Genomic DNA, 25,604 nt, shown 5'->3' with positions numbered 1-25,604 from the left:
TTAAAAGACACAGACTGGCAAACTGGATAAAGAGTCAAGACCCATCAGTTTGCTGTATTCAGGAGACCCATCTCACAGGCAGAGACATACATAGGCTCAAAATAAAGGGATGGAGGAAGATCTACCAAGCAAATGGAGAACAAAAAAAGCAGGGGTTGCAATACTAGTCTCTGATAAAACAGACTTTAAACCATCAAAGATCAAAAGAGACAAAGAAGGCCATTACATAATGGTAAAGAGATCAATTCAACGGGAAGAGCTAACTATCCTAAATATATATGCACCCAATACAGGAGCACCCAGATTCATAAAGCAAGTCCTTAGAGACTTACGAAGAGACTTAGACTCCCATACAATAATAATGGGAGACTTCAACACCCCACTGTCAACATTAGACAGATCAACGAGACAGAAAGTTAACAAGGATATCCAGGAATTGAACTCATCTCTGCACCAAGTGGACCTAATAGACATCTACAGAACTCTCCACCCCAAATTAACAGAATATACATTCTTCTCAGCACCACATCACACTTATTCCAAAATTGACGACATAATTGGAAGTAAAGCACTCCTCAGCAAATGTAAAAGAACAGAAATTATAACAAACTGTCTCTCAGACCACAGTGCAATCAAACTAGAACTCAGGACTAAGAAACTCAATCAAAACTGCTCAACTACATGGAAACTGAACAACCTGCTCCTGAATGACTACTGGGTACATAACGAAATGAAGGCAGAAACAAAGATGTTCTTTGAAACCAATGAGAACAAAGATACAACATACCAGAATCTCTGGGATACATTTAAAGCAGTGTATAGAGGGAAATTTATAGCACTAAATGCCCACAAGAGAAAGCTGGAAAGATCTAAAATTGACACTCTAACATCACAATTAAAAGAACTAGAGAAGCAAGAGCAAACACATTCAAAAGCTAAGGCAAGGCAAGAAATAACTAAGATCAGAGCAGAACTGAAGGAGATAGAGACACAAAAAACCCTCCAAAAAATCAATGAATCCAGGAGTTGGTTTTTTGAAAAGACCAACAAAATTGATAGACCGCTAGCAAGACTAATAAAGAAAAAAAGAAGAATCAAATAGACGCAATAAAAAATGATAGAGGGGATATCACCCCTGACCCCACAGAAATACAAACTACCATCAGAGAATACTATAAACACCTCTACGCAAATAAACCAGAAAATCTAGAAGAAATGGATAATTTCCTGGACACTTACACTCTCCCAAGACTAAACCAGGAAGAAGTTGAATCCCTGAATAGACCAATAGCAGGCTCTGAAATTGAGGCAATAATTAATAGCTTACCAACCAAAAAAACTCCAGGACCAGATGGATTCACAGCTGAATTATACCAGAGGTACGAGGAGAAGCTGGTACCATTCCTTCTGAAACTATTCCAATCAATAGAAAAAGAGGGAATCCTCCCTAACTCATTTTATGAGGCCAACATCATCCTGATACCAAAGCCTGGCAGAGACACAACAAAAAAAGAGAATTTTAGACCAATATCCCTGATGAACATCGATGCAAAAATCCTCAATAAAATACTTGCAAACCGAATCCAGCAGCACATCAAAAAGCTTATCCACCATAATCAAATGGGCTTCATCCCTGGGATGCAAGGCTGGTTCAACATATGCAAATCAATTAACGTAATCCAGCATATAAACAGAACCAAAGACAAAAACCACATGATTATCTCAATAGACGCAGAAAAGGCCGTTGACAAATTCAACAGCCCTTCATGCTAAAAACTCTCAATAAATTCGGTATTGACGGAACGTATCTCAAAATAATAAGAGCTATTTATGACAAACCCACAGCCAATATCATACTGAATGGGCAAAAACTGGAAGCATTCCCTTTGAAAACTGGCACAAGATAGTGATGCTCTCTCTCTCACTACTCCTATTCAACATAGTGTTGGAAGTTCTGGCTAGGGCAATCAGGCAAGAGAAAGAAATCAAGGGTATTCAGTTAGGAAAAGAAGAAGTCAAACTGTCCCTGTTTGCAGATGACATGATTGTCTATTTACAAAACCCCATCATCTCAGCCCAAAATCTCCTTAAGCTGATAAGCAACTTCAGCAAAGTCTCAGGATACAAAATTAATGTGCAAAAATCACAAGCATTCTTATACACCAGTAACAGACAAACAGAGAGCCAAATCACGAATGAACTTCCATTCACAATTGCTTCAAAGAGAATAAAATACCTAGGAATCCAATTTACAAGGGATGTAAAGGACCTCTTCAAGGAGAACTACAAACCACTGCTCAGTGAAATAAAAGAGGACACAAACAAATGGAAGAACATACCATGCTCATGGATAGGAAGAATCAATATTGTGAAAATGGCCATAATGCCCAAGGTTATTTATAGGTTCAATGCCATCCCCATCAAGCTACCAATGACTTTCTTCACAGCATTGGAAAAAAACTGCTTTAAAGTTCATATGGAACCAAAAAAGAGCCCGCATTGCCAAGACAATCCTAAGTCAAAAGAACAAAGCTAGAGGCATCATGCTACCTGACTTCAAACTATACTACAAGGCTACAGTAACCAAAAAGCATGGTACTGGTACCAAAACAGACATATAGACCAATGGAACAGAACAGAGTCCTCAGAAATAATACCACACATCTACAGCCACCTGATCTTTGACAAACCTGAGAAAAACAAGAAATGGGGGAAGGATTCCCTATTTAATAAATGGTGCTGGGAAAATTGGCTAGCCATAAGTAGAAAGCTGAAACTGGATCCTTTCCTTACTCCTTATACGAAAATTAATTCAAGATGGATTAAAGACTTAAATGTTAGACCTAATACCATAAAAACCCTAGAAGAAAACCTAGGTAGTACCATTCAGGACATAGGCATGGGCAAGTACTTCATGTCTAAAACACCAAAAGCAATGGCAACAAAAGCCAAGATTGACAAATGGGATCTAATTAAACTAAAGAGCTTCTGCACAGCAAAAGAAACTACCATCAGAGTGAACAGGCAACCTACAGAATGGGAGAAAATTTTGCAATCTACTCATCTGACAAAGGGCTAATATCCAGAACCTACAAAGAACTCAATCAGATTTACAAGAAAAAAACAAACAAATCCATCAAAAAGTGGGCAAAGTATATGAACAGATATTTCTCAAAAGAAGACATGCATACAGCCTACAGACACATGAAAAAATGCTCGTCATCACTGGCCGTCAGAGAAATGCAAATCAAAACACAATGAGATACCATCTCACACCAGTTAGAATGGCAATCATTAAAAAAATCAGGAAACAACAGGTGCTGGAGAGGATGTGGAGAAATAGGAACACTTTTACACTGTTGGTGGGATTGTAAACTCGTTCAACCATTATGGAAAACAGTATGGCGATTCCTCAAGGATCTAGAACTAGAAATACCATATGACCCAGCCATCCCATTACTGGGTATATACCCAAAGGATTATAAATCATGCTGCTATAAAGACACATGCACACATATGTTCATTGCAGCACTATTCACAATAGCAAAGACTTGGAATCAACCCAAATGTCCATCAGTGACAGACTGGATTAAGAAAATGTGGCACATATACACCATGGAATACTATGCAGCCATAAAAAATGATGAGTTTGTGTCCTTTGTAGGGACATGGATGCAGCTGGAAATCATCATTCTCAGCAAACTATCACAAGAACAGAAAACCAAACACCATATGTTCTCACTCATAGGTGGGAACTGAACAATGAGATCACTTGGACTCGGGAAGGGGAACATCACACACCGCGGCCTATTATGGGGAGGGGGGAGGGGGGAGGGATTGCACTGGGAGTTATACCTGATGTAAATGATGAGTTGATGGGTGCTGACGAGTTGATGGGTGCAGCACACCAACATGGCACAAGTATACATATGTAACAAACCTGCACGTTATGCACATGTACCCTAGAACTTAAAGTATAAAAACAAACAAACAAACAAAAAAACCAGTAGAATGACAAAAAAACAAACAAAACAAAACAAAACAAAAAATTTAGGCAACTCTATATGTCCTGCGGATTAAAAAAAAATACATCCACTTCATTTCTCACTACAATATTTAAGAATTACCTCAGTTGTCTCCTTCCTCATGGAAAATATGGGCCTATGTACAGCTGTTTACAGTGTAATTACTATTAAAAATTTTCAAGTCTGATGAGGTTTATTACTAAGATTCTCACATTCAAAAATCATTAAATCTCATGACAGTATTTTGTAATATATAATAATGAAATAATGAAATCAATGAAATGGGAAAAAAATTTATATAAGATAACATTTAGAGGTCAGATTATGTGGTTTTATGTAACATCTGAGCTCTACTATTCAGTGTTTGAGGATTTGAAAGAAAACAGAAAACTCCCCACCACAATAAACAGCTGAATAATGCTTCCAACTTAATCTATGCAAGCAACCAGAAGCTAGTTTATTATGAATTATAACCTAGAAGCAGGGACTCAGTATAAACATTGCTCTTAACTGTTCGATTTACCTGTTGATTAACCTAGACTATTTAATTTTCATTAATGTCTGAAACATTAGAAGATGAGAGGTAGAATATTCCAGCATGATCTCTAGAAATTTGGCAAAAATGCTTCAAGTAAGTAAATAAATACATATATATGTCTTAAAGATGATTTTCTAAAACATTTCAAAGTTACAGTGTTTGTTAATGAGCAATGAAAATAAATGTATCACTAAAGAAAGGAGATTTCTACATTGGCACCAAAATGAGAGCATTTCAACCATGGCTGATTTACCCATCACCTGTAGTAGTATTACCTGCTCAGATCTGTTCTGATGTTGATATTGGTATTGAGCAAAGGTATTACGGGAAGAAGTAATTTCATCCTCAAATTGTTTCTTCACCTTGGCCAAACCACCAGGCACTGTGCACATTTCTGATTCTTCCATCATCTAGGATGATTTAAGAAAAAGGAAAATTCAGCTTTACAGCTGTGCAGGATGGGATTCTCAAGCTATTTTTAAAATAGTTGACATTTATTGATAGGCAGTATCTTAAAAAGATATTCACATACACCATTATTTCAGTATGCCTTTAACAAAAGCTTAATAAAGATATTCTTTCTGGGTTGTTTTCTCATTTTTCAGTCTTTTGATATAAAGTCAGAAGAATCTTCAAAGTATTGAGTTAATTCTCCTAATCTCAGATAAATTTTGATGTCTGCAGATAAGACCTATTAGATTGCACAGTATTTCTCCTGTAATATACAGACTAGTGGATATTAGAATAATGGACTCAATTTGAACCCACAATAAAGTTGTCATTAAAATCCCAAACATCTATATAGGGAACACATTATTAAGAATAATTTTAAAATCATTTTTACTCCAAATTTTTTAAATTATTAAGGATGAACAAAATAGCCTCAGAATATTCCTTATGTAAAAATATTAATATGAGTAATGAGACTACTTAAGTGATTTTGTATGTATTAAATGACATATTTTGTCATTTAATGCTTCTCCATATTCTGTGAGATATGGACACCTATTACCCACATTTTAAAATAAGGAAATTGAGACTTAGAGAAGTAAGACAGCTTATTACGTTCTCACAGCTAGAACAGAAGTGCTGGCACTGGAATTTCAATCCGCATCTGTCTGTCTTCATCACTGGCCTCAAAGAATAGGCAGAAAACCAGCAGTTATACTACTCCAGGATTAGCACACCCCAGGCATCAGCTCTGAGCACTGGCATGTCAGAATCAGGGGACTTTCACATTAGAAGCGTTCTAGTCTACCACTGTCATTTCACAAATGAAAAAACTAATTTCGATAGGTATCATTGGAAGCAATTTGAAAAGCACCTTAGTAGTCCTGTAAGACCTATGCCCCTTCAGGAAGTGCAGAAGTAGCTCAGGCGCATTGGTTTTGATGATTCAGCAGACTCCAGAGCCCAGCAGGCAGTCAAGCCCAGATGGGATAACTCTCAAGCAAACAGGCCCCATGCCAGCCTTCCCTCCTCCAGGAAGATTCTAGGTCTCCTTGCAACTGGAAGACTTGGCAACACTTCAAGTAAGAGCAGGTCTCCTGAGGTCTGACCCAGTCCTGACATAACCCTCAATGCCTTAAGACGTCGAAAGTAACTGAGGGCCCAGGAGCTGAGAGGTTTCTATACCGAGGACTGGGGACTTTGGGGTCCTGGATATTTACCCAAATAAGTAGGTTTTCAAATAGATATTAAAAATGTAGTGCCTATCTAGAGGTTTGGGTTTCCCATACTCCAGAATATTATAAACGAATATTCAGGATTATCTAAATTACTAGCAAATACTCAAGTGGTTGCTTTACTAAGTTAATAATGTTTCCTCATTTATGTGGACTATCAGATATTTCAGAATATGCCTGCTGGCCCTTTGAGAAGAGATGATTGTACTCTTCTATGAACTAGGTATATATTGTATCAAATTTTCCAACAAACTTCAAATGTAAATCCTAATCAATTACTTCTAGTTGATGTATGTTAAGGTCATAAAAATGTACAGCACCCCTTTTGAAATTTAAGATACAGAGAAAAACGGGAAGGGTGAATTAAGGCCACAATATTTATTTTACCTCTTCTGCCATTTAATTTATATAAGTGGCTTTCCTGGATAAATTATATATAGATAATATATAAGTATTAAATTATAGACATTAAGGTAATTATTAAGAAGAACCTTGCTGCTTCAAACAACTATTATGATGTCCCAATCATGTGCAAATTAATCTGGCAAGCCTTAGTATTATGCTTACAACTGGATGCTCTCCTGGTAAGTGCATTTTCACAAAAAGATCAATTATTATGCTGGACAGGTTGCCTCTCATCTATAAAATGGATTAAAAAACAGATATACCAGCCTGGTGCGGTGTCTCACACCTGTGATCCTAGTACTTTGGGAGGCCAAGGTGGGCGGATCACAAGGTCAGGAGTTTGAGACAAGCCTGGTCAACATGTGGGAAACTCCATCTCTACTAAAAAAGTACAAAAATTAGCCGGGCATGGTGGCACATGCCTGTAATTCCAGCTACTTGGGAGGCTGAGGCAGGAGAATTGCCTGAACCTAGGAGGCAGAGGTTGCAATGAGCCGAGATTGTGCCACTGCTCTCCAGCCTGGGCAACAGAGCAAGACTCTGTCTCAAAAAAACAAAACAAAACAAATACATCCATTACTTTCCTTTAGCACTGCACTTTAGAAACAGACTATATTACACAAGGAAAAATTCATACAGTTGATTTTTCTTTCTTTTTTTTTTTTTTGGAGATGGAGTCTTCTCACTCAGCAGTCCAGGCTGGAATGCAGTGGCACGATCTCAGCTAACTGCAACCACCCTCTCCTGGGTTCAAGCAATTCTCCCGTCTCAGCCTCCCTAGTAGCTGGGATTACTGGCACCCGCCACCATGCTTGGCTATTTTTTTTTTTTTTTTTTGTATTTTAGTAGAGATGGGGTTTCTTCATGTTGGCCAGGCTGGTCTTGAACTGCTGACCTCAGGTGATCCACCCACCTTGGCCTCCCAAAATGCTAGGATTACAGGCGAGAGCCACTACAGATTATTTTTAATAGTAGTACTAATACCACCCCTACTACCCCTGGTACTATCATTACGCTACTGCAGCTGCTCATTCACCCAAGTGAGACAAATCTTCTGAAATACGGTTCAGTGGTGATGCTAAGCCTTCCTTGTTCCACTCAGCGTTTAGATGAAAGTTTACACACGAGAGATGGCAGGACTTGCCCAAGAAGCAGTCTGTGGCCATAACCGGGAGTAATGCTTCCTTGCTCAGTTGGGGACCTTTCCTGTGAAATTTATTTCTTGCATTATTTCCTTGCATTATTTAGTGTCATGCTCTAAATGTCCCAACTAATGAATGTCATCATTGACCACATAACTGAAATTGCTTTGTGTTGAAACTTTTTATGTTTATTATTATTCTGTGTTTCTTATTATTTGGCTCAGCAATAAGGTTTGGAATCTAATGGGTATGCTGATAATAATATGTTAATTTGAACACTTAACAGTTAAATCTAGGTAAATACATTACACCGTCCTCAAGTTCTTTTTACAAAAACGGTTATTGGTTTATAGGGCATAAAAGAAATAATATAATTTTGGGAGTTGGACAGATAGTGCTTCTAATTCCAGCCCTGACAATTAAAATCTTGGGCTACAGCTCTTGAACTCGGGTTTCCTTCTTATAAACTGGGCCTAGAAATATTTTTCTCACAGATTTATTGTGAGTATTAAAAAAGGTAAAGGGAATAAAATTGCACAGACTTCAAAATGAATCTGGCATTTTAATTCATTGTACGACAAGTGTTACTTTTCCCTCTCTTTTAGGGGGCTTCTACAGACCACCACTGTTTCACAGGCATAACTTTCATTTAGATACAACCAAATGCCATCTGATTGAGTCTAAGACAAGGAAAAATAGATTGTCTTTACATGTGTAAATATGATTGAAATATAGTAGATTCAGTTTGGGTCTGATTCTGTGACTTCCAGATTTTGCACTTAAAATTTTGGGCTAATTGTGGAGATACAGATGTAGTCACAGGCAGTTTCCATGATATTTTTGGTGTGTTGGGGGTGGCTTGAACAAGCATTTCATGCACATGATTAAATAAATAATGATTTTGCTTTGCTTTAGATATTTACCAGGATTCCGCTGAGATAATGTATGTGCTCTTCTTTCCCACAGTATTCGCTTAGGGCCAAACCATATAGTATAATATTTATTTAGGGGGCCAAAAATACTTTCTCATTTAGGAAAGAGGAGGAAGTTGAATTCAGTTAGAAGTGTACAAGAGTCAAGAGACTAGGAATCTAGCTTGGCCTCCTCACTACCTAATTTTATAATCTCCTATAAGTAACTTTCTCTTGGTTTTCTTGTCTATAAAGTATGCAGGGAAGAGAGGATTACTAAATTCTTTATATGTAGACGTTTTCAGATTAGCCCTAAAGTTTTTGCTTTTGTATTAAATAATGGGATCATTTAGTTTCCTTATGCGTCCAATATAAACAGTCCCTTTTTAAACACATTATAAATATATATCATGCCCTGATACCACTTTTTAAATGTATATTCTCATAGTAACTGGCAAGATCAATCTTCCTAAATCAAATATTGTTTACTAAATAACCAGTCTTTAACTAGGCATTTTCAAAATCAACTGTTTCCTCATGAATCATTTCTCTAATTTAGAACACGAATAAGTTCCTCAATGATCCAGCAGGGGGTGCCATCGAAGAAGACTGGCAGGAGGTACTGTAGTGCCACTGTTTATTTTGGAAGTGATCTAGATACTTCTGTCACTTCTGCACATTCATTCCAAATTTAAGCTGTGTCTAAAATGTATTTTAATGACTATGTGAAAACTTAAATGTCATCTAGAATTGCATTTTTTAAATGAATTTGGCACAATCAGCCTTGTCTCTAAATAATTTGTAAAGAAGCATGTTAAGTGTAGCTATTTTAATACACTACCTTTTTTTTTTGGCTTCTCTCTCTCTCTCTCTCTCTCTCTCTCTCTCTCTCTCTCATATACAACTAGGCTAATTTGGAGATTATAATTATAAAAGAACTTTCTTATATTCCATTAAGTTGAAAGCCACAGAATACAGAACCCAAAAATTCTTTTGAATATGACTTTATAATGCATTGGCTCTAAATATTGGTGATCTTACTGAATCCTGCAGTTTCCTATAATCATAATTGGTTTAGCAGAGTGTCTACATTGCTAATCTCTCTCATTTTTATGTTGATTAAACCTTTCCTAATGGATTTAGTACATACAGAGACACGAGAAAAGCCAAAGAAATTATACTGCCAGTGAATTTCAATGAACCATATATGAGACCAAGGAAGGTGACATGCAAACCCACATTATTAAAATTTGAAATTAATTCCCAACCTTCCTGAGGAGAATATCTACAGGTTAAGTGATAATGATGATAATAATTACAGATGTATACAGTGCCTTATGGCTTTCACGTAAATTGTCTCTCTGATTCCTCACCAAGACTCTGTGTGGTAAATGATGATCCCCACTTTTCAGCCAAGGAAACTGAAGCTCAGAGAGAAGTTAAGACAGTAGTTCAAGGCCGGGTGCAGTGGCTCATGCCTGTAATCCCAGCACTTTGGGAGGCTGACGCGGGAGGATCATGAGGTCAAGAGATCAAGACCATCCTGGCTAACATCGTGAAACCCCGTCTCTACTAAAAATAGAAAGCTGAGTACGGTGGCATGCTCCTGCAATCCCAGTTACTCGGGAGGCTGAGGCAAGAGAACCACTTGAATCCAGAAGGTGGAGGGTGCAGTGAGCCGAGCCATTGCACTCCAGCCTGGATGACAGAGCAAGACTCCATCTCAAAAAAATTAAAAAAAGGTCAAATTCACGCAAGTAATAAGTAGCACAGTTGAAACTTAAATTCAGATAGTCTGGATTGATTTCACACACTATTTTTGTACTCTTTCTACTTTAGCTCCCTGTCCAGTAGTATTCTTACATTTCAAATATAAAGAGGGAATTGGGACAGACAGTAAGCACATTGCCTAATGCAAAACCATTAGAAGCAGCTTACATTAGCAGAGAAGCTGCGGCAGTCACCCCTGGAAACGGCTGCCTGGTACCTTGCCATCCGCTCCTTCAGGGAGACCACTTCGTGGAGGTCTGACACAACCTTGCCCAGAGCAGCACTGTCTTCTGCAAATCCACTCTCAGGCTTATTAGGGCCAGCAATCGCTGAAAGCAAATGGAGCGTGCTTAGATATGTGTGTTAAGCTTTAAGAAGAAAACAGCATCACCTTGTAAATGGTGAAACATTTAAAACATTTGAGCTCATAAAATGGACTGTAGCATTTCACAATATTTTCAATGTCTCATGGTCATCTCCTTCAAGCTTTCAAGCAAAGTTACGAAATGTGTGTATAACAGCATAAAGTTAGGTAAACAGCAAAAATTTATCCCCCCTCCTACTCTTGCAATTATTGTGATGAGAAATATTTAGTAACAGATATATAACAACAATTAACATTCCTCAAGAGCTATGTTTTGAATTTATGCTAAATTCTATGTGCATTTTCAAATTTACTTTGCTAACAATCTTGTGAGGTAGGTAATATTATTTTCTAAAAATTTTTATAAGAAAATGGAGAGTCACGGCTATTAAAAAACTTTCCAAGGATCACACCTTTAATAAGTGGCAGATTTGAATATGGTTTGACAAAATCTTTAACAAGTCTGACAGTTGCTCCTTTCTTCTCTCCTCACCCCTCAACCTTTAAGGAGATATGTCCAGCTAAAATATGCAAATACTGTTAATATTATGGGCTGTGGATTTTTTTTTTCTTTTCTTCATATGGGGAATGTATTACATAAGAAAGAAGAAATAGTATCATTAGAAACAGCTTTGTCAGGCACCCATTTCAGAGAGCCTGATATTTACCCATGAAGCCATCTACTTGGCAAAAAGGCAGGGTAGGAGGAATTATTTATCTGGAAATGGTGTGAAAGACTGATTGCACAATCACAGAATAGCAGTTGTTAGAAACAGAATGATCTTAGAGATCATCCAACTTAACCCAATCTAATCAACTCCTTTTAGGCAGAAGAAAACATATGCCTGACTGTTTCCTTATGTGAAAGGAACATAAGGACCCTCCATTGTTCTGTGATTCTCCAAGGCTATTTAGCTTATGTATGCCAGAACTGATCTGAAAACTAGTTTTTCTTATTTAATCTAGTGATTTCTGTTGTCATACCTCTGCTTGATGGTTTACTATTCACTCTTAGATGGTTTTGATTCCAAAATCATTTCAAGGGTATGACATAGGTATGTATATATGTGCTTTTGTATATGAGTTTATGTATATGCATCACTCATTTATGCATCTCCTGCCTTCACTCTTAGGGCTGGTAGTTTCTGGGGCTTACGGAGTAGGGCTCTTTGTAGTACTTTTTATTTGGGTTGTTATAATTTAATCCCTATCAACTAAGGCCCAAATAACCTCTAGTAAAAGACAGCCAAGCTGTTCCCTCCCTGCCCCGTTCTTCCTCTCTCCTCCCTCAACTCTCAGTCCTCACGTTGAACCATCTTATTGAATTGCTTGCTTTTTCTATTAGCGTCTTTAAGATTTATGTACACAACAGCAGTTGAGAACAATTTCTGTGGCCTAGAAAAAATTAAAAATCATTTTCATTTTGACACCTTCCTAGAGTATTTGGTTTTCCATAGAGACTTCTTATTCAGTAAACACTTTCATATATTGTAATTAAAATAGTAAAAATACTTAACATGTATTTTTTTCATGCTACCAAAAAGATACAAAGCATAAAGGAATAAGACATTGTATTATATGAATGCTGATTGTACAACATGGATATATTTACAACAAATGCCAGTTATCTTTGAAATTCACCTGTCATCCAAAACCTCATAGCCATACAAAAGACTCCTCCACTTGATTCTGATGAAAAGAGATTCCAACAAATCACTGAAAGTCTTTCACATGCCGAGGAAAAGCTCTTTATTTTTTTCTGTGGATTATCTATCTGCACAGATGAATTCAGTTTACTTTCAACTGTGCTGTTCTTACTTTGATGTGAATGAATGTCATATAGATTTTATTGAACATAACACCCTAAAGTTCTTCCACATTAAAATATAAATTTTATTTTGTGTGTTATCCATAAAAGATGCCATTCTTTTGATAATCTTAATAGAAGTTCAGGCTTTTTTTTGGCTAAAATTTACAAATAGTATTTAGCTTTCAAATATTTGATTTTTATCATTTTTTTAATGACAAAATGCCCAACATTATTTGTCAAAAAGAAATCAGTGGGCTGAGTATTGAGATATTTGGATTCCATTGCTCATGGCCTTTTTGGATGATCATAGAAAAGACTTTCATTCTTTTTTTCTCTCTCTCTGTCACTACTCCCACCGCCGCCCTGCTTTTCCCTTATCAGCCTATCAGTGACTGCATACTCAAGTAGGGTCTCGGATTAGAAAAATTACCTTGAACCAATAGGCTGTATCCACATTATTTCCTAACCTTCTAAGTCAATATCTATCAATTTCTTCATATGAAAAATGAGGTGATACTTCCTGCCCAGTCTACTATAATGCAGTGCGCCTGCAGCTGATAACACCTGATGTAAATTTTTAGGGTACGTAAGTCAGCCCCTTCTTTAGGGATGTGGGGGATAGAAGAGAGGAACATGAGGTGCCTGGCCTCATAGTACTCAATTCCACATGTCTTAGAAGCAATTGAGTTTGGAGAGCAGTATAAATGAGCTGACGGTATTATTTAAAGAAAAAAGAAAGTTAGAGGAACAAATAAAGATGCTTATTGTCATACAACACTTGTGGAAAAATAGGGAATGATAAAACCATTAAGCGTGCAAGTCGGACAAGAAAGGAACAAAATAAAAGGCTAAAGTACTCTGTGTAAAGGAGGAAGGGAAAAATTAAATTTTCAAATGACTATTTCTGTTAGAAAGCATTATAAATATTAATATCACAAAATCATTTTGTTGGAGTTTCTGTCTCTGGGGATTAGAGGTAATTTATTGTACAGATGAGTAATCCAAAATCCGAAGAAGTTCAGTGAATTCTCCCAAATCTCGAGTTAATGGTATAGCTGGGCTTAGAATTCATTGCACACTAAACATAGAAAGCATGCATTTATTCACATATAAGAAAATAATTTATAATCTATTCAAAACATTCATTCTTTGTGTAATAAAACACATCCCACAAAGCAGAAAAAACATATAGAGAAGCACTTTGAAAGAAAATAAAACAAAATAAATACAATCTATTATCATGGCAACTATTAGATAACAAGGATAATAATGTCTTTTATAAGGGTTTTGAGGTTCTTAGAAAAAAGATTTACATTTTAATTTTGATATAATATAAAAAGTCATATACTATAGATAGATCCAACTTATGCCCATTTCTACATTCTTAAACCATGAGAAATTGTGTGACTAGAGATATTTTTTCTCAACCACCAAACATATGCTTTTTCTTCTGCAGTTTTTAAAAACAAACTAAATCTATTAATAAAATTTGACCAGGTTACAGAAATTCATTATGCCTTTCTGAATTTTACTTTCAATGGAGAGTCTATGTTTAAAACATTTTAAAAAACTCACAATGGTACAATATTTATAAGGCAGAACACTCTTCCTTTCTTGAACGATTATTCACATGTCTGCAGTCCGTAACAGAAAGGATTGAATAGCGACCCCTCTGTGTTTCCTTGAAGTTGGTAAGATGTCAGAGACAGAAAACAGTGAGGAATAGTCAATGTAATATAAATTCTAGAATTTTCTCCTACTTTTATAATTTATATAATCAGAGAAAGAATTCTTATGGATATGCACAGATTAATATGTAGAATTATTTCAAAAGGATCATTGATAGATTTGTTATGAACCATCCTAAACTAGCTGTACAGGAAATTTCAAATTTGGAATTCAGTGATTTATAAAAATGATATGTTCTTACAACATTAAGAAGTGAAAAATCTAACCTCATTTCCTATTAAGCAATCATCCAACAATCTGAAATAAGTTATAAATATGATCCTAAAATTTTCGTAGAGTTACAATTTGGAAATAAAGGTCAATGGTTTGATACATAGAGCTAGGGTCAATGTGTTGCTCAAAAATACTGTCATATCCTGAAAAAAACTATGCAGAAGACACCTACTGTGTCCGGGTTCACAATCTTATTTTGTGATTGTCACAATCTTATTTGACACAATCTTCGTCACAATCTTATTTCTAAAGCCAGATAAATGTAAATATTTCCTATTACTTTCAAAATATGAGAGATACATTCTTAAATTGTAGTTGTGGATAGTCGTATGGAAAGGATGACTGTGTAACAATACAATTGACAATATGGATGAGAGATATATTAATATTAGGTGCTTTAAAAGTAGCTTACACATTGCTTAAATTTGTGCGAGTCATCTCATTTATTTTCCATTCTGCCTCCCCATTGTGGACAATGCAAAAGTCTGCAGAATAAAATGGAAAGCACTTTGAACTCCTTATTTCTTTCAGAGACTACTTGATAGTGTCTAGGTTGTGAGGCTGATGTGATATGAGCCATGTCTGATTTTTAGCAGAGACTTGGCCAACGTGAAATCAGAAGACAAGACATTTGCCAAAGATGAGAAAAGAACTAAAGATATTCAAGCATTTTGAAAAATTAAAATACACATTGAAGGTAGTAAATAGGATAATATATGCTACAGAAAAGAAAATCAATAGCATATTAGCAGCAATATGAAATATGGCAAAGATGGAAAACAGAGGAAAATCCATACTACAGGCATTTCAATGTGAGGATGGGGAAGTAGGTAGAAGAAATAAGATATACTAGAAGAAAAAAAATTGCCAAAAGTGAAATTTGGGCATAGATTGAAAATATTTACCACAAGCCAGGAATAAAGTTAATTTAAACATACCAACATATTGGCAAATCCTGGTGAACATTTTAAGTTCATGGAAAAAGAAAAATTCTATAGTTATCCAGATACGTGAAGAGTATCTGTAATAAAGAAACAAAATTCAGATATCCTTAGATATTTCCTTTACAATGCCGAACACTAAAGGGAATTACAGAACCAGTTACTGGTTACTGAAATTTTAGTTTTGTGAACCAGGGTCTACATGGGTCCAAGTTGATAACCATGTGAGAAGGCAACAAAAAGTCAAAAACAGACCATATAATAACAAAGGCAGCCCAAAGGAAAACGAAGGCCCTCAAAATATAATAAGGTAGACATAAAAATAGTTGTATTTATTTATTTATAACTAAAAGTATTAATCATAGAAATATTCAGAGGTCAAATTTCACATCGAAGGATGAAAACAAACAACCTAATGATGTACCATGTGCAATAAATAGATGCAAAACAAACCATACAATTTAAAAAATATATTGAACAATAAATTACCAGGCAAATATAAATGAAGAAAAGTCATCATTACTATGCTATCTTCATACAAAGTATCCTTAAAAACAAATTATTCATATATTAAATGAGATAAAGGACCATTCCACAGCTAAAAGATACCATCCCACTATGAAGCTGGATTAACTGTGGACCACTACGTGCTAATTAGCACAGTACAGCAACAGTAAAAGGCCATTAGTAACAAGGAAAAGGAAACCTTTATGGGAAAATAATAGCTGCGGGTGACTTTACCATATCTTTCTACATATTGCCAGATGAAAGCTCAGAAATAAATGATTTTGAATTATATAATTAGTTACATAATTATATAATTGACAAGGTTTATATAATTAATTATATAATTGATAAGGTTTATTTATATTCATTCTCACTAAACAAATATTGATACTCTACAAAAAGCATGAGATACTTTCACTATCTTTCAGGGCTTTCAGTATAGTTGGAGAAATAGGGTATTATAGCCAGTGTGTAATGGGTTTGTTCCAGCTGAGTTGGAAGCCTACAGCAGGGACATAATCCACCTGGGTATGTTAGTGAGGCAGGTGTCAGGGAAGGCATCTGAAAAGTAGAACATCTGTACTGAATCCTGAGGGAGTTGGCCATGTGAATATGTGTTAGAGAGAAAGATGCAGAAAGGGGATGAAACTGCAGCACTCTCAACAAATTGTGCTGGGAAAAACTGGGTAATGATTTGAGGAAAATATTAAGAGATCCCCACCTCACAGCATATTGCAAGTGAAATACCAGATGGCTAAAGAGTTAAATATTTTTTAAAATTATGAATCTTTAGAGAAATACAAGTAGTTCATAAAATGGTTTCAACTGGACTTTACAAGCATAAAAATTCAAAGTAAAAAATATTTTCAGCAAAATTTATAAGAGAAAATAAAAATTAGAAAAGGATAATTTTAATAAATACACATATTTATTTTCATTAAAGAACACTGATGGGCCAGAAAAAAATGCTAACATTGGATAATGGATAAAGAACTTCAAAGAATGATTTACAAGTGAAAACTTCATAGCAAATATTTATAAAGTGCTTTCTATGTGTCAGAATACGAATCCATTTAATACTCTCAATCATACTAGGAGATAGAGGCTATTTTATTTTTTATCTCTATTTTACAGATAAGGAAACAGTTTCTAAAACCTGCGCCAGTTCAGATAGCTGGTGAGTTTCGGAGCTGGGAAGGGAAGCTCAGCAATCCGGCCCCAGGCTCTGTGACAACTCCAATTCTGATGCTACCTATGCTACCTATTAAGAAGGACAGGTGTTCAACAACAAACAAAATCACCATTCTCAGTAAGCAAATGAAGGAGAAGTCAAACAACAAAGAGATGCCTTTTTCTGTTAGGAACTGACTCATATCACACATACAATAAAAATATCCATAATATTCCCAGATGGCTAGTCCAGTGTATTATTGTGACACAAAAGAAATTCTAAGGTTAACAATAATCCAAACTGTTTAGCAGAAAAAAACAGAATTTATTATTTTTTCTTTGAAATATGCTAAAATCAATGTAATCCCACCTAAGAACCAGGCAAAGTTTGCTGGTGAGCCCCATGGAAGCCTGCAAAGCTGAAGTGATCATAGATACCAGCTTCAAGAAAGCAAGCACATTTCAGGTGACACATCAATAGCTTTGCTACTTTATTCTGGATGCTCATTATAAAGAAGTCAACTGTTTAGTTCTTGAAAACAAATTGATTTAGAACTACATTGGGAGAGTGATAAATTCTGTCAAACCTAAATACATGATCTATAACCCTGCTTGAATTTGTGTGCAGGGTATCATACCAATACACATATCATAGGCTCAGAGCCATTAGCATGAATAAATTTTTCTATAATTCTTAATATTTGCAAATCCCTCAGCTAATAATAAAATTCATCTCTTTTAAGCATTCAGAATGCTACTGCCAAGTAAAATTTGTAATCAATTTGAGTTTTATATATTCTTATCCTCATTTGAATATTATAAAACCAAGAAATAGATGGAGAATAAAATGAAAGCAAGTGTACAGCACAGTCCTGTATTAATTCAGAGTTCTTAAAAAAACATGGAGAAGAAGGGCGAGGGAATAAAAATGAGTGGAAGTAAGCACAAAAACCATCTTGTAGCATTTTTTTCCAGCAAATAAACACAGTTACTCAGATTCCATTTCTCAAACTAACCTCCCTGTGATCCTATTCCCCCAAAATGCATTGTGTTATTGTATGTGTACTTGTCACCTTCCCAAAAATCCATCCATTTATGTGATTATTTGGGCTTTATACCTTAACAAAAGAAGATCTCTCATGGTAATAAAAAGGATTAGTTCTTGCTTTCTTACTAAGTCTGTCCTAGCTAGTATTCTCCTGGTTCACCAGATACTGGAAGTGATTCTTTAAATCCAGTTGCCTGTTAGAGGAAGAAGACAAAATTTAGCATTGTAGTAGACAGAACATTGGTCCCCCAAAGATGTTCACATCCTAATCTCCAGGATCTATGAATATGTAACCTTACATGGCAAAAGAGATTTTGCAGATATAATGAAGTTAAGGATTTTGAGATGGGAAGATTATCCCAGGTTAACCAAGTGGGTTCAATGTAATCACAAGGGTCCTCATAAGTGAAAGAGGGAGTCAGAAGCATTAAGACAGGAGATGTGATGACAGAAATGGGAGAGAAAAGAGATTGAAGATTCTACACTGCTGGCTTTGAAGATGGGAATAAGGTCCACAAATCAAGGAATACAGGCAGCTTCTAGAAGTTGGGAAAGGCAAAGAAGCAGATTCTCCCCTACAGCTTCTGGAGGAAAGTTGGCACAGCCAATACTTTCCTTTTCTCCCAGTGAAACCCACTTTGGACTTCAGACCTCCAGAACTGTAAGAAAATAGATGAGTGCTATTGGAATCTGTTGCATTTTTTTTGGTAATTTCTTGCAGCAGCAACAGGAAACTGACACAAGCATTCACTGTACACATACATATGTCTGTCCAAGTCACAAATTGCTACATACTGGATACTTTTAAGTGCATATTTCAGTTCCTGCTCCCCAAATTGCACAGACACATAAATATACAAACCACTATGTGATGGAGCCATCTCTGAAGTTACTCTTCATGTTTCAAAAAACAAGTGTCCGCCTTCCTGATAAGACTCAGTTTAAGTGTCCATTTAGATTCTAATCTCTCTGAATAATAGGACTGTTATTTATAACTGCTGTCACTTCTTTTTCTATAGACATGTCCTGTGTCTTTTGCAGCTCATATCATCTCATGGGAAGTACTTCCGGTACTACAGCAGTTATGAATTAAGAAAATTTAATCAGAAGTTAGGTAATCATTAGTATAAAAATGTTGCTAGTTTGGGCATATATGAAAATCTAATCATACTGCTATTAAACATTTTTAAATTAATCGTTTAGCTTAGAGATTTGGCCAATTAAAAAAATCAATAATTGAATAAAATGACTTAAATTTCATTGAAATAGTCTAATAAAATAGAATCATTAAAAATGCCTGTAGAGGGTACATATTTTTACAGCATAAGTCTCTTGTTGGACATTTCTCTCAGACTTATATTACATTATAATAATGATAGCTATCAGTTAATGAATATAATGTGTTAATTATTTTACATGTATTATCCCATTAATTCTCATAAAAACCACATATGATGGGTGGTTTATTCCCATTTTAGTGATGAGGAAGTAACACTCAGAAGATATCGTATGGTAAGTAGCTGAGCCTGGAGTTGATTTCAAGTATTTCTTTAAACTTTAAACTCTACACAGTCTCTTATGTAAATATATTTTCATTAAAATAGAACATTTTTATTTCAAGGTAAATTTTTAATTAAGGGAATGAAACTTGTTTTCTGCTTCTTAAATATATGCACATAAATCCTTTCTAGACATTGACTTCAGCATAATCTAAGGATAAATCAAAGGGAAGCAAATAAGCTGAATATCCACAGCTATCAGTGACTTTTTTTCATTCTTACAAGCTTGAGTTTAGAATTAGAAATCAAAGCAAACCCCTCGGCTATATTGCTTTGGTCACTATAGACATCAAACTTGAGAAGGGGTTAGGGATAGGTCCAACTGAACAGAGAAGAGAATAAACTTGACTTAAGGAAGGGAAAATGCAAAGCAGGGGCCACTGGTCTCATTTTCGAGTGATCTACTATTCTCCAGAGGATGGGAGGTGGTGTCGCACTTTAATCCAAATGTCCCCTTGTCTCAATCTTCATCACAGCTGTATACTGAAGGTATATGGTACCATTCCTGCCCTTCCTTCCTTCCTTCCCTCCTTCCTTCCTCCTTGCTTCCTTCCCTCCCTGCCTCCCTCCCCCCTCCCTCCCTCTTTTTCTCTCTTTCTTTCTTGACAAAGCCTCACTCTGTCACCTAGGTTGGAGTGCAGTGGCATGATCTCAGCTCAATCCCATCCTGGATTCAAGCGATTCTCCTGCCTCAGCCTTCGGAGTAGCTGGGATTACAGGCACCTGCCACCACACCCGGCTAATTTTTGTAGTTTTAGTAGACACAGAGTTTCACCATGTTGGCCAGGCTGGTCTCAAACTCCTGGCCTCAAGTAATCTGGCTGTCTTGGCTTCCCCAAGTGCTGAGATTCCAGGCATGAGCCACCACACCTGGCAGGTATATGGTACATTTTCCTCTTAGGGCTTTAGTCATGCATTCTCTAAACATCTACTTCCCATCCACCATCGGCTAGGCACGGTTGTCAGAGCTGGAGACAAATTAATCACCATTATAGTCAGTCATGCTCCACTTGAAGAGATAAAAAAAGAATGACACTAGAAAGATTCTCAAGAAATACAGTATTGATCTGACCTTATTTCTAAAGAGATAAATAGAATAGGTTTTATGAATGTATATGACATGTAAAGTGTTAGTTTATCTGTGGTTTTGGCACTAGGCCAAGAACCACCAATTTTTCACCAATAAGCAACGTGAAAGTCCACTGAAAATGTAAAGTTCATGAAAATCACCCTAGCACGTCACGCTGTAGAGACAGATCTGCTCTTTCCACCCCGCCCCCTTAATGGTTCCTCATGTTTTTTTCCTGCTCTGTGTTTTTTAGGTAAAATCATGAAGTCGTCATTCAAAGTTACTCACTTTTAAAATTTCCTATGGGGCCTTTGAGAAATGGGCTTGGCACGGTGAACACTGGCCATGAACACCAGACCAGCCCAGGTGATTACTAGGCCAGTCTTTCAGTCCGTGCTGCTTGGTGGTTACCTACCAAAGGTAAAGAGAAGGAAACTGTATCCTTCATTGATGGTTCATTCTACTGTTACTGTGCTAAGTACCCATGTGTTGAAAAACTCAACATTGTGAGGAAAACCCCTAAAAATATTGTTGTTTGGTCAGTTTGAATATGCATCTCCTTTCTATTTAATTTCAGCATTCATTCTATTTAAACTAGTTACTATCCTATTATTTCTAAAGTCTCTGTTTTAGAAAATCCTAAAATTTCATACATAATTATCTTTCTTACAGAATTGCTACCTCTGTGACATAACTTTTTTTTCTGACCCTGATTTTCTAATGTATCCCCTTTTCATTGCTACTGCTTCATTTGTGCTTTTCCTTTTCCCAAACTTCCCTGTGATTCTCAGCTTTCCAGATCCTCCTCTATGTGTGGTTTAGTTACTAGGGGTCTGTGCCCTTGTGGGGAGAATTTCATCTTCTTTCTGGTTGTCTTAGCTAGAAAGAGAACTTGAGAAATAGCAAGCAAATGTGCTCACCCCTCAGCCATGGAGAGACAGTAGGCAGGCTCCGTCTATGATTAATAGCAAGCATGCGTGTCTCTAAGGGACTGGTTAAAATATCCACTAATGCCCCTAAAACCATCATGGCCTCCAGAATACACAGAAAGTGATTTAATTCTGGGTCAAGGCAGTGCATTGGTAGATGGGGATGACACGTGCATACGAGCTTAAAATCTTTTTCCTAAAATGATCAACTTCTTTCTTTCACAGATTTTGTAAAATTCCATATGAAGCTAGGTCATGTGTAGTGAACTGTTTTGTTTAATTTCAAGTATGCTGTTGGCATTCAGCAGAACAAAAGTATGCCAAGGTAATGTAATGGAGATGGAGCTTTAATAATTTGTGGCTTTGAAAAGTATCTTCCTGGCAGGCTTATCTTTAAGTTGTTTGAATGTATGCAGAGGTAGGAATGTTAATCATTTACCGATTATTGCCTTAAATCATTTTTGTGCTAAAAGCATTCTGTAGGATCTAGAGGTATCTGAATGTGTTTTAGGAATTTCCTCTCTTCACCTTCATCCAAACTTTCACCCCTCTCTTAAGGTTAGCATCTGAAATTTATTTTGACAAAGGATGTTAAAAGAAAGCCCAGATCATCACATCCAGCTCTCACCAACTTATACATGACACTCTGGCAGCTTTTCTCCTATTAATCACACTTTTTGTCTGAATAACAAAATGTATTTAATTCAATCCAATTTTTGTCTTAGAAAAATCAATCCCTGAATTTACACAAACTGTTTTCAATGATCTTAAGTCTTTGTTTAAAATGCTTTTTCTGTCTAAGTCCACGAACAACAGCATACTTTGATATTTTTTCTTTTGAACTTAATGACTGATAGAATTGATCAAAGAAAGGAAGCCACACTAATTCAACACACTTTCTTTACTGAACATTATTTGGGAAAATGAAGCAATCAAGGAGAAAAGTGAAAATGCTTAAATAATGCAGCATGGCTTGGTGAATAATCTACTCTTCTGGAAGTAAATTCACTCTTTCAGAGCAGTGATGCGCTTTGAAAAATAGTATCTCAAACCTTGAAAACTTTCAAAATAATGTGGCTTTTAATTACTTCATCTTGGATAGGAATATAACATTTCCACTTAACTGGCGAATGTTAAGCAGAAATGTTAAGAATCCATGTAGGACACCATTATTCTTACCAAAGCTTTATGTTTTTCTAATGTGCTTTAAAGGAAAAGGTAATGGGCATCTTGTTCATATATTTGTACTTTCACAACTGCATTTTGATTCCTCTCTTTCATAATTTTAAGGGACACTGAATAATGTTGTATACATTTTAAACAGGTTTTTAAAAACAGTTTAGAACAGGAATGTTTACATATTAAAATTATAATAATTTTAATGTATCAAAACTCTGATGCAATCAGATGCTGGGTTACTCTCCTCTGTAACCAGTAACACGACCCAAATACCCTTTGCCTATGAATGCAGCACGTAATTTCAAAAGAAAGAGATGATGTCAGATTCCTAATGATATGCTGGTACTAGGAACAGTCCAAAGGGTGGAAGTAATTCAATCGTCTTCCCTGCTTATGATACACATGGAGTGTATAATTAGTCAGTATCGTCATCCCTTAATTTATTTACAGTTATTTATCTTTAAAAATTTGACATAGGCATTTGTTTCTTTTCCCTCAGATTCAAAACCTAATCCTATAAATGCACCATACGTGGAAGAACTCATTTATGCTGTTTTACTCCTGTTTTTAAAGGGCAAAGTTATTTTTATTAAATGTTATTCGAATCGAAACCTGCTTTTTCCCGTGCATGTTAAGACAGATACATCAGTGATGAATTTAACACTTGCAAACAGAAGTCTTCCTACACCAATGGTATTTAAACTCAAGTAAAGTAGACAATAAGGGGGAGGAAAGTTGGGACGGGATGTAAAAAGCAATTGGGTTGCTTTGTAACATTCCATATGAAACTAAGTTTTCAAGGTGTTAAAGAAGTTGTGAATATGGAGGACTGGCCACCACACAGTGGCCAGAAATGCTCGTTTCAGTCTCCTTACATGCAATGGTGGGAAAAATAGAAAATATTTTCAAAAATAGTATGCTTGAATGTTCTCTAATAGTGAGTGGCAGAGCCTTCCCTAATATTTTTGCAGAACTGGTTATTAAATTTCTGTTTTTATCTAGAACTAAAATTTCTAGATCACCAAGAAGTAAACTGATGGTTGAGATTAAAATAGTCAACTTCACAAGTATTTAATATTTAACATATTGACATATAAACAGTGGGTGCCCATTAAGCATTTGTTGAATGAATTTGTCTTGAAATAATATTGCAAAAGTTAATGTCTGTTTTTTCATGGTTCTCATTGGCAGATTTTGTTACTTTCTCTCTCCTACTTTTTTTGAAGTGTAGAAAACAAGTTGTAAATTCTGCAATAGAAGTTATTAAGCAACATTGAGAAGTTATGTGAAACTTGGGATTACAGCTTCCAGGAAGGAGCAAAAATAAACATCTTGCATGTAAACCTGTGAGTCTCCCACAATGAAATTCAGCTCTTCACCCAAAAGTCTCAGCAGGGCACCACATGAGCAGGTGAAAATTAGAACTGTGTAAAAATGTTTGCTTGGAAAGTGAAACCAGTCAATTTTGGGCTTTCTGCCAAATGTAATTTCTGCCAAAATCTCTTGTTATTATATAGCTGCGCAAAGCAATTAGAAACGTTATGGCTAAAAAATTCCAAATACAGTCATGTCTCCATCATATTTCAGTCCAGAAGAAAAGAACTAGCCTCCCCAGCCCAGTGAGCTAAGTACACACAGGACATGAAAACACTCACCCCACTCCACACACATACCTACACACAACCAACCCACCCCCAGCCACATTTTTCTTTGGAGGACCACTGAATCAGAAGCAGTATCCTCCTAGTAGTTTTGTGGGATCTAGGAAGAAGACTTCAGTAGACTTTCAAGATGTCCCAGGGTACTCTTGAGTTGGAAGCCTGCCAAGGAAAGCAGACGTGGCATGAAGCCCTCGGTCCCATTCACCAGCATTGCAGGGTCACAGGAAATGTCAGAAACCTCTCTAAGCCTGACACTATGTTGCCATTAAAGAAAGCCTCACAGGAGGAACACAAAATGCTGATGCTTTGCAAGCACTCTGTGCTGTTCTTTACAGTGTCAAACCTGAGCATCGACTTGGTAAGTGACTAGACACACAAATAGCACTCATCTATCGTGGTCAGTCTATACACACACACACACACACACACACGTACACACACACACGATTCCTGATACCCAACCATGTATAGTCTCCAGGGTTCCATCCCCAGTCTTCCTTTTTTTGTCTTACCACACACACTCCATCAGATCTCAGCTTCATCCGTATTACATCCAATGCACATCTCTAGTAACTATTTAATCTCTAATCTTATGTTGCCCAAACTTTTAAAATTTAACATGGCTTAAAAATATTACCCACAAACTTACTTCCAGTCTTAAATTTTCCAGTTGTATGTTATCATAGAGAATATTTGGGATTGTCAGGAAAAATGACAAATGATGTTGAGTATTAGCTTATGTGCAGAACTATGAATCTTTCTCCCTCTCTCTCTCACACACACACACAGATACACACACACACACACAGATACACACACACACACACAGATACACACACACACACACGGCAGCCTGGGAATGGGAGCAAAAGTAGCACATTATGGGAAAATGTTGAATTGGTTTTCAGTTTGATGGATTTAGCTGGAAT

At 36.2% G+C, this 25,604-nt stretch overlaps 1 protein-coding gene across 4 annotated transcripts in view; it reads right to left on the bottom strand.

The window, feature by feature from the left end:
* The window catches only part of LOC105483297 (xin actin binding repeat containing 2), a 348,129-nt gene that overhangs the window by 43,092 nt on the left and 279,433 nt on the right, over positions 1–25,604 (bottom strand). For 3 of the 4 annotated variants that reach the window (XM_071072890.1, XM_011744087.2, XM_011744088.2), the window contains 2 exons: positions 10,645–10,805; positions 4,839–4,973 (listed from right to left, as the gene is read on the bottom strand). In XM_071072890.1, coding sequence (XP_070928991.1) covers positions 4,839–4,973; positions 10,645–10,805 — 296 coding nt within the window. The remainder of the gene's footprint in view (positions 1–4,838; positions 4,974–10,644; positions 10,806–25,604) is intronic. The other variant, XM_011744089.2, reaches the window with a different exon arrangement.

The sequence above is a fragment of the Macaca nemestrina genome, chromosome 11 (assembly GCF_043159975.1).
Source record: "Macaca nemestrina isolate mMacNem1 chromosome 11, mMacNem.hap1, whole genome shotgun sequence".
NCBI classification, from domain to species: domain Eukaryota; kingdom Metazoa; phylum Chordata; class Mammalia; order Primates; family Cercopithecidae; genus Macaca; species Macaca nemestrina.
This window is presented reverse-complemented; position numbering and strand designations above follow the sequence as displayed.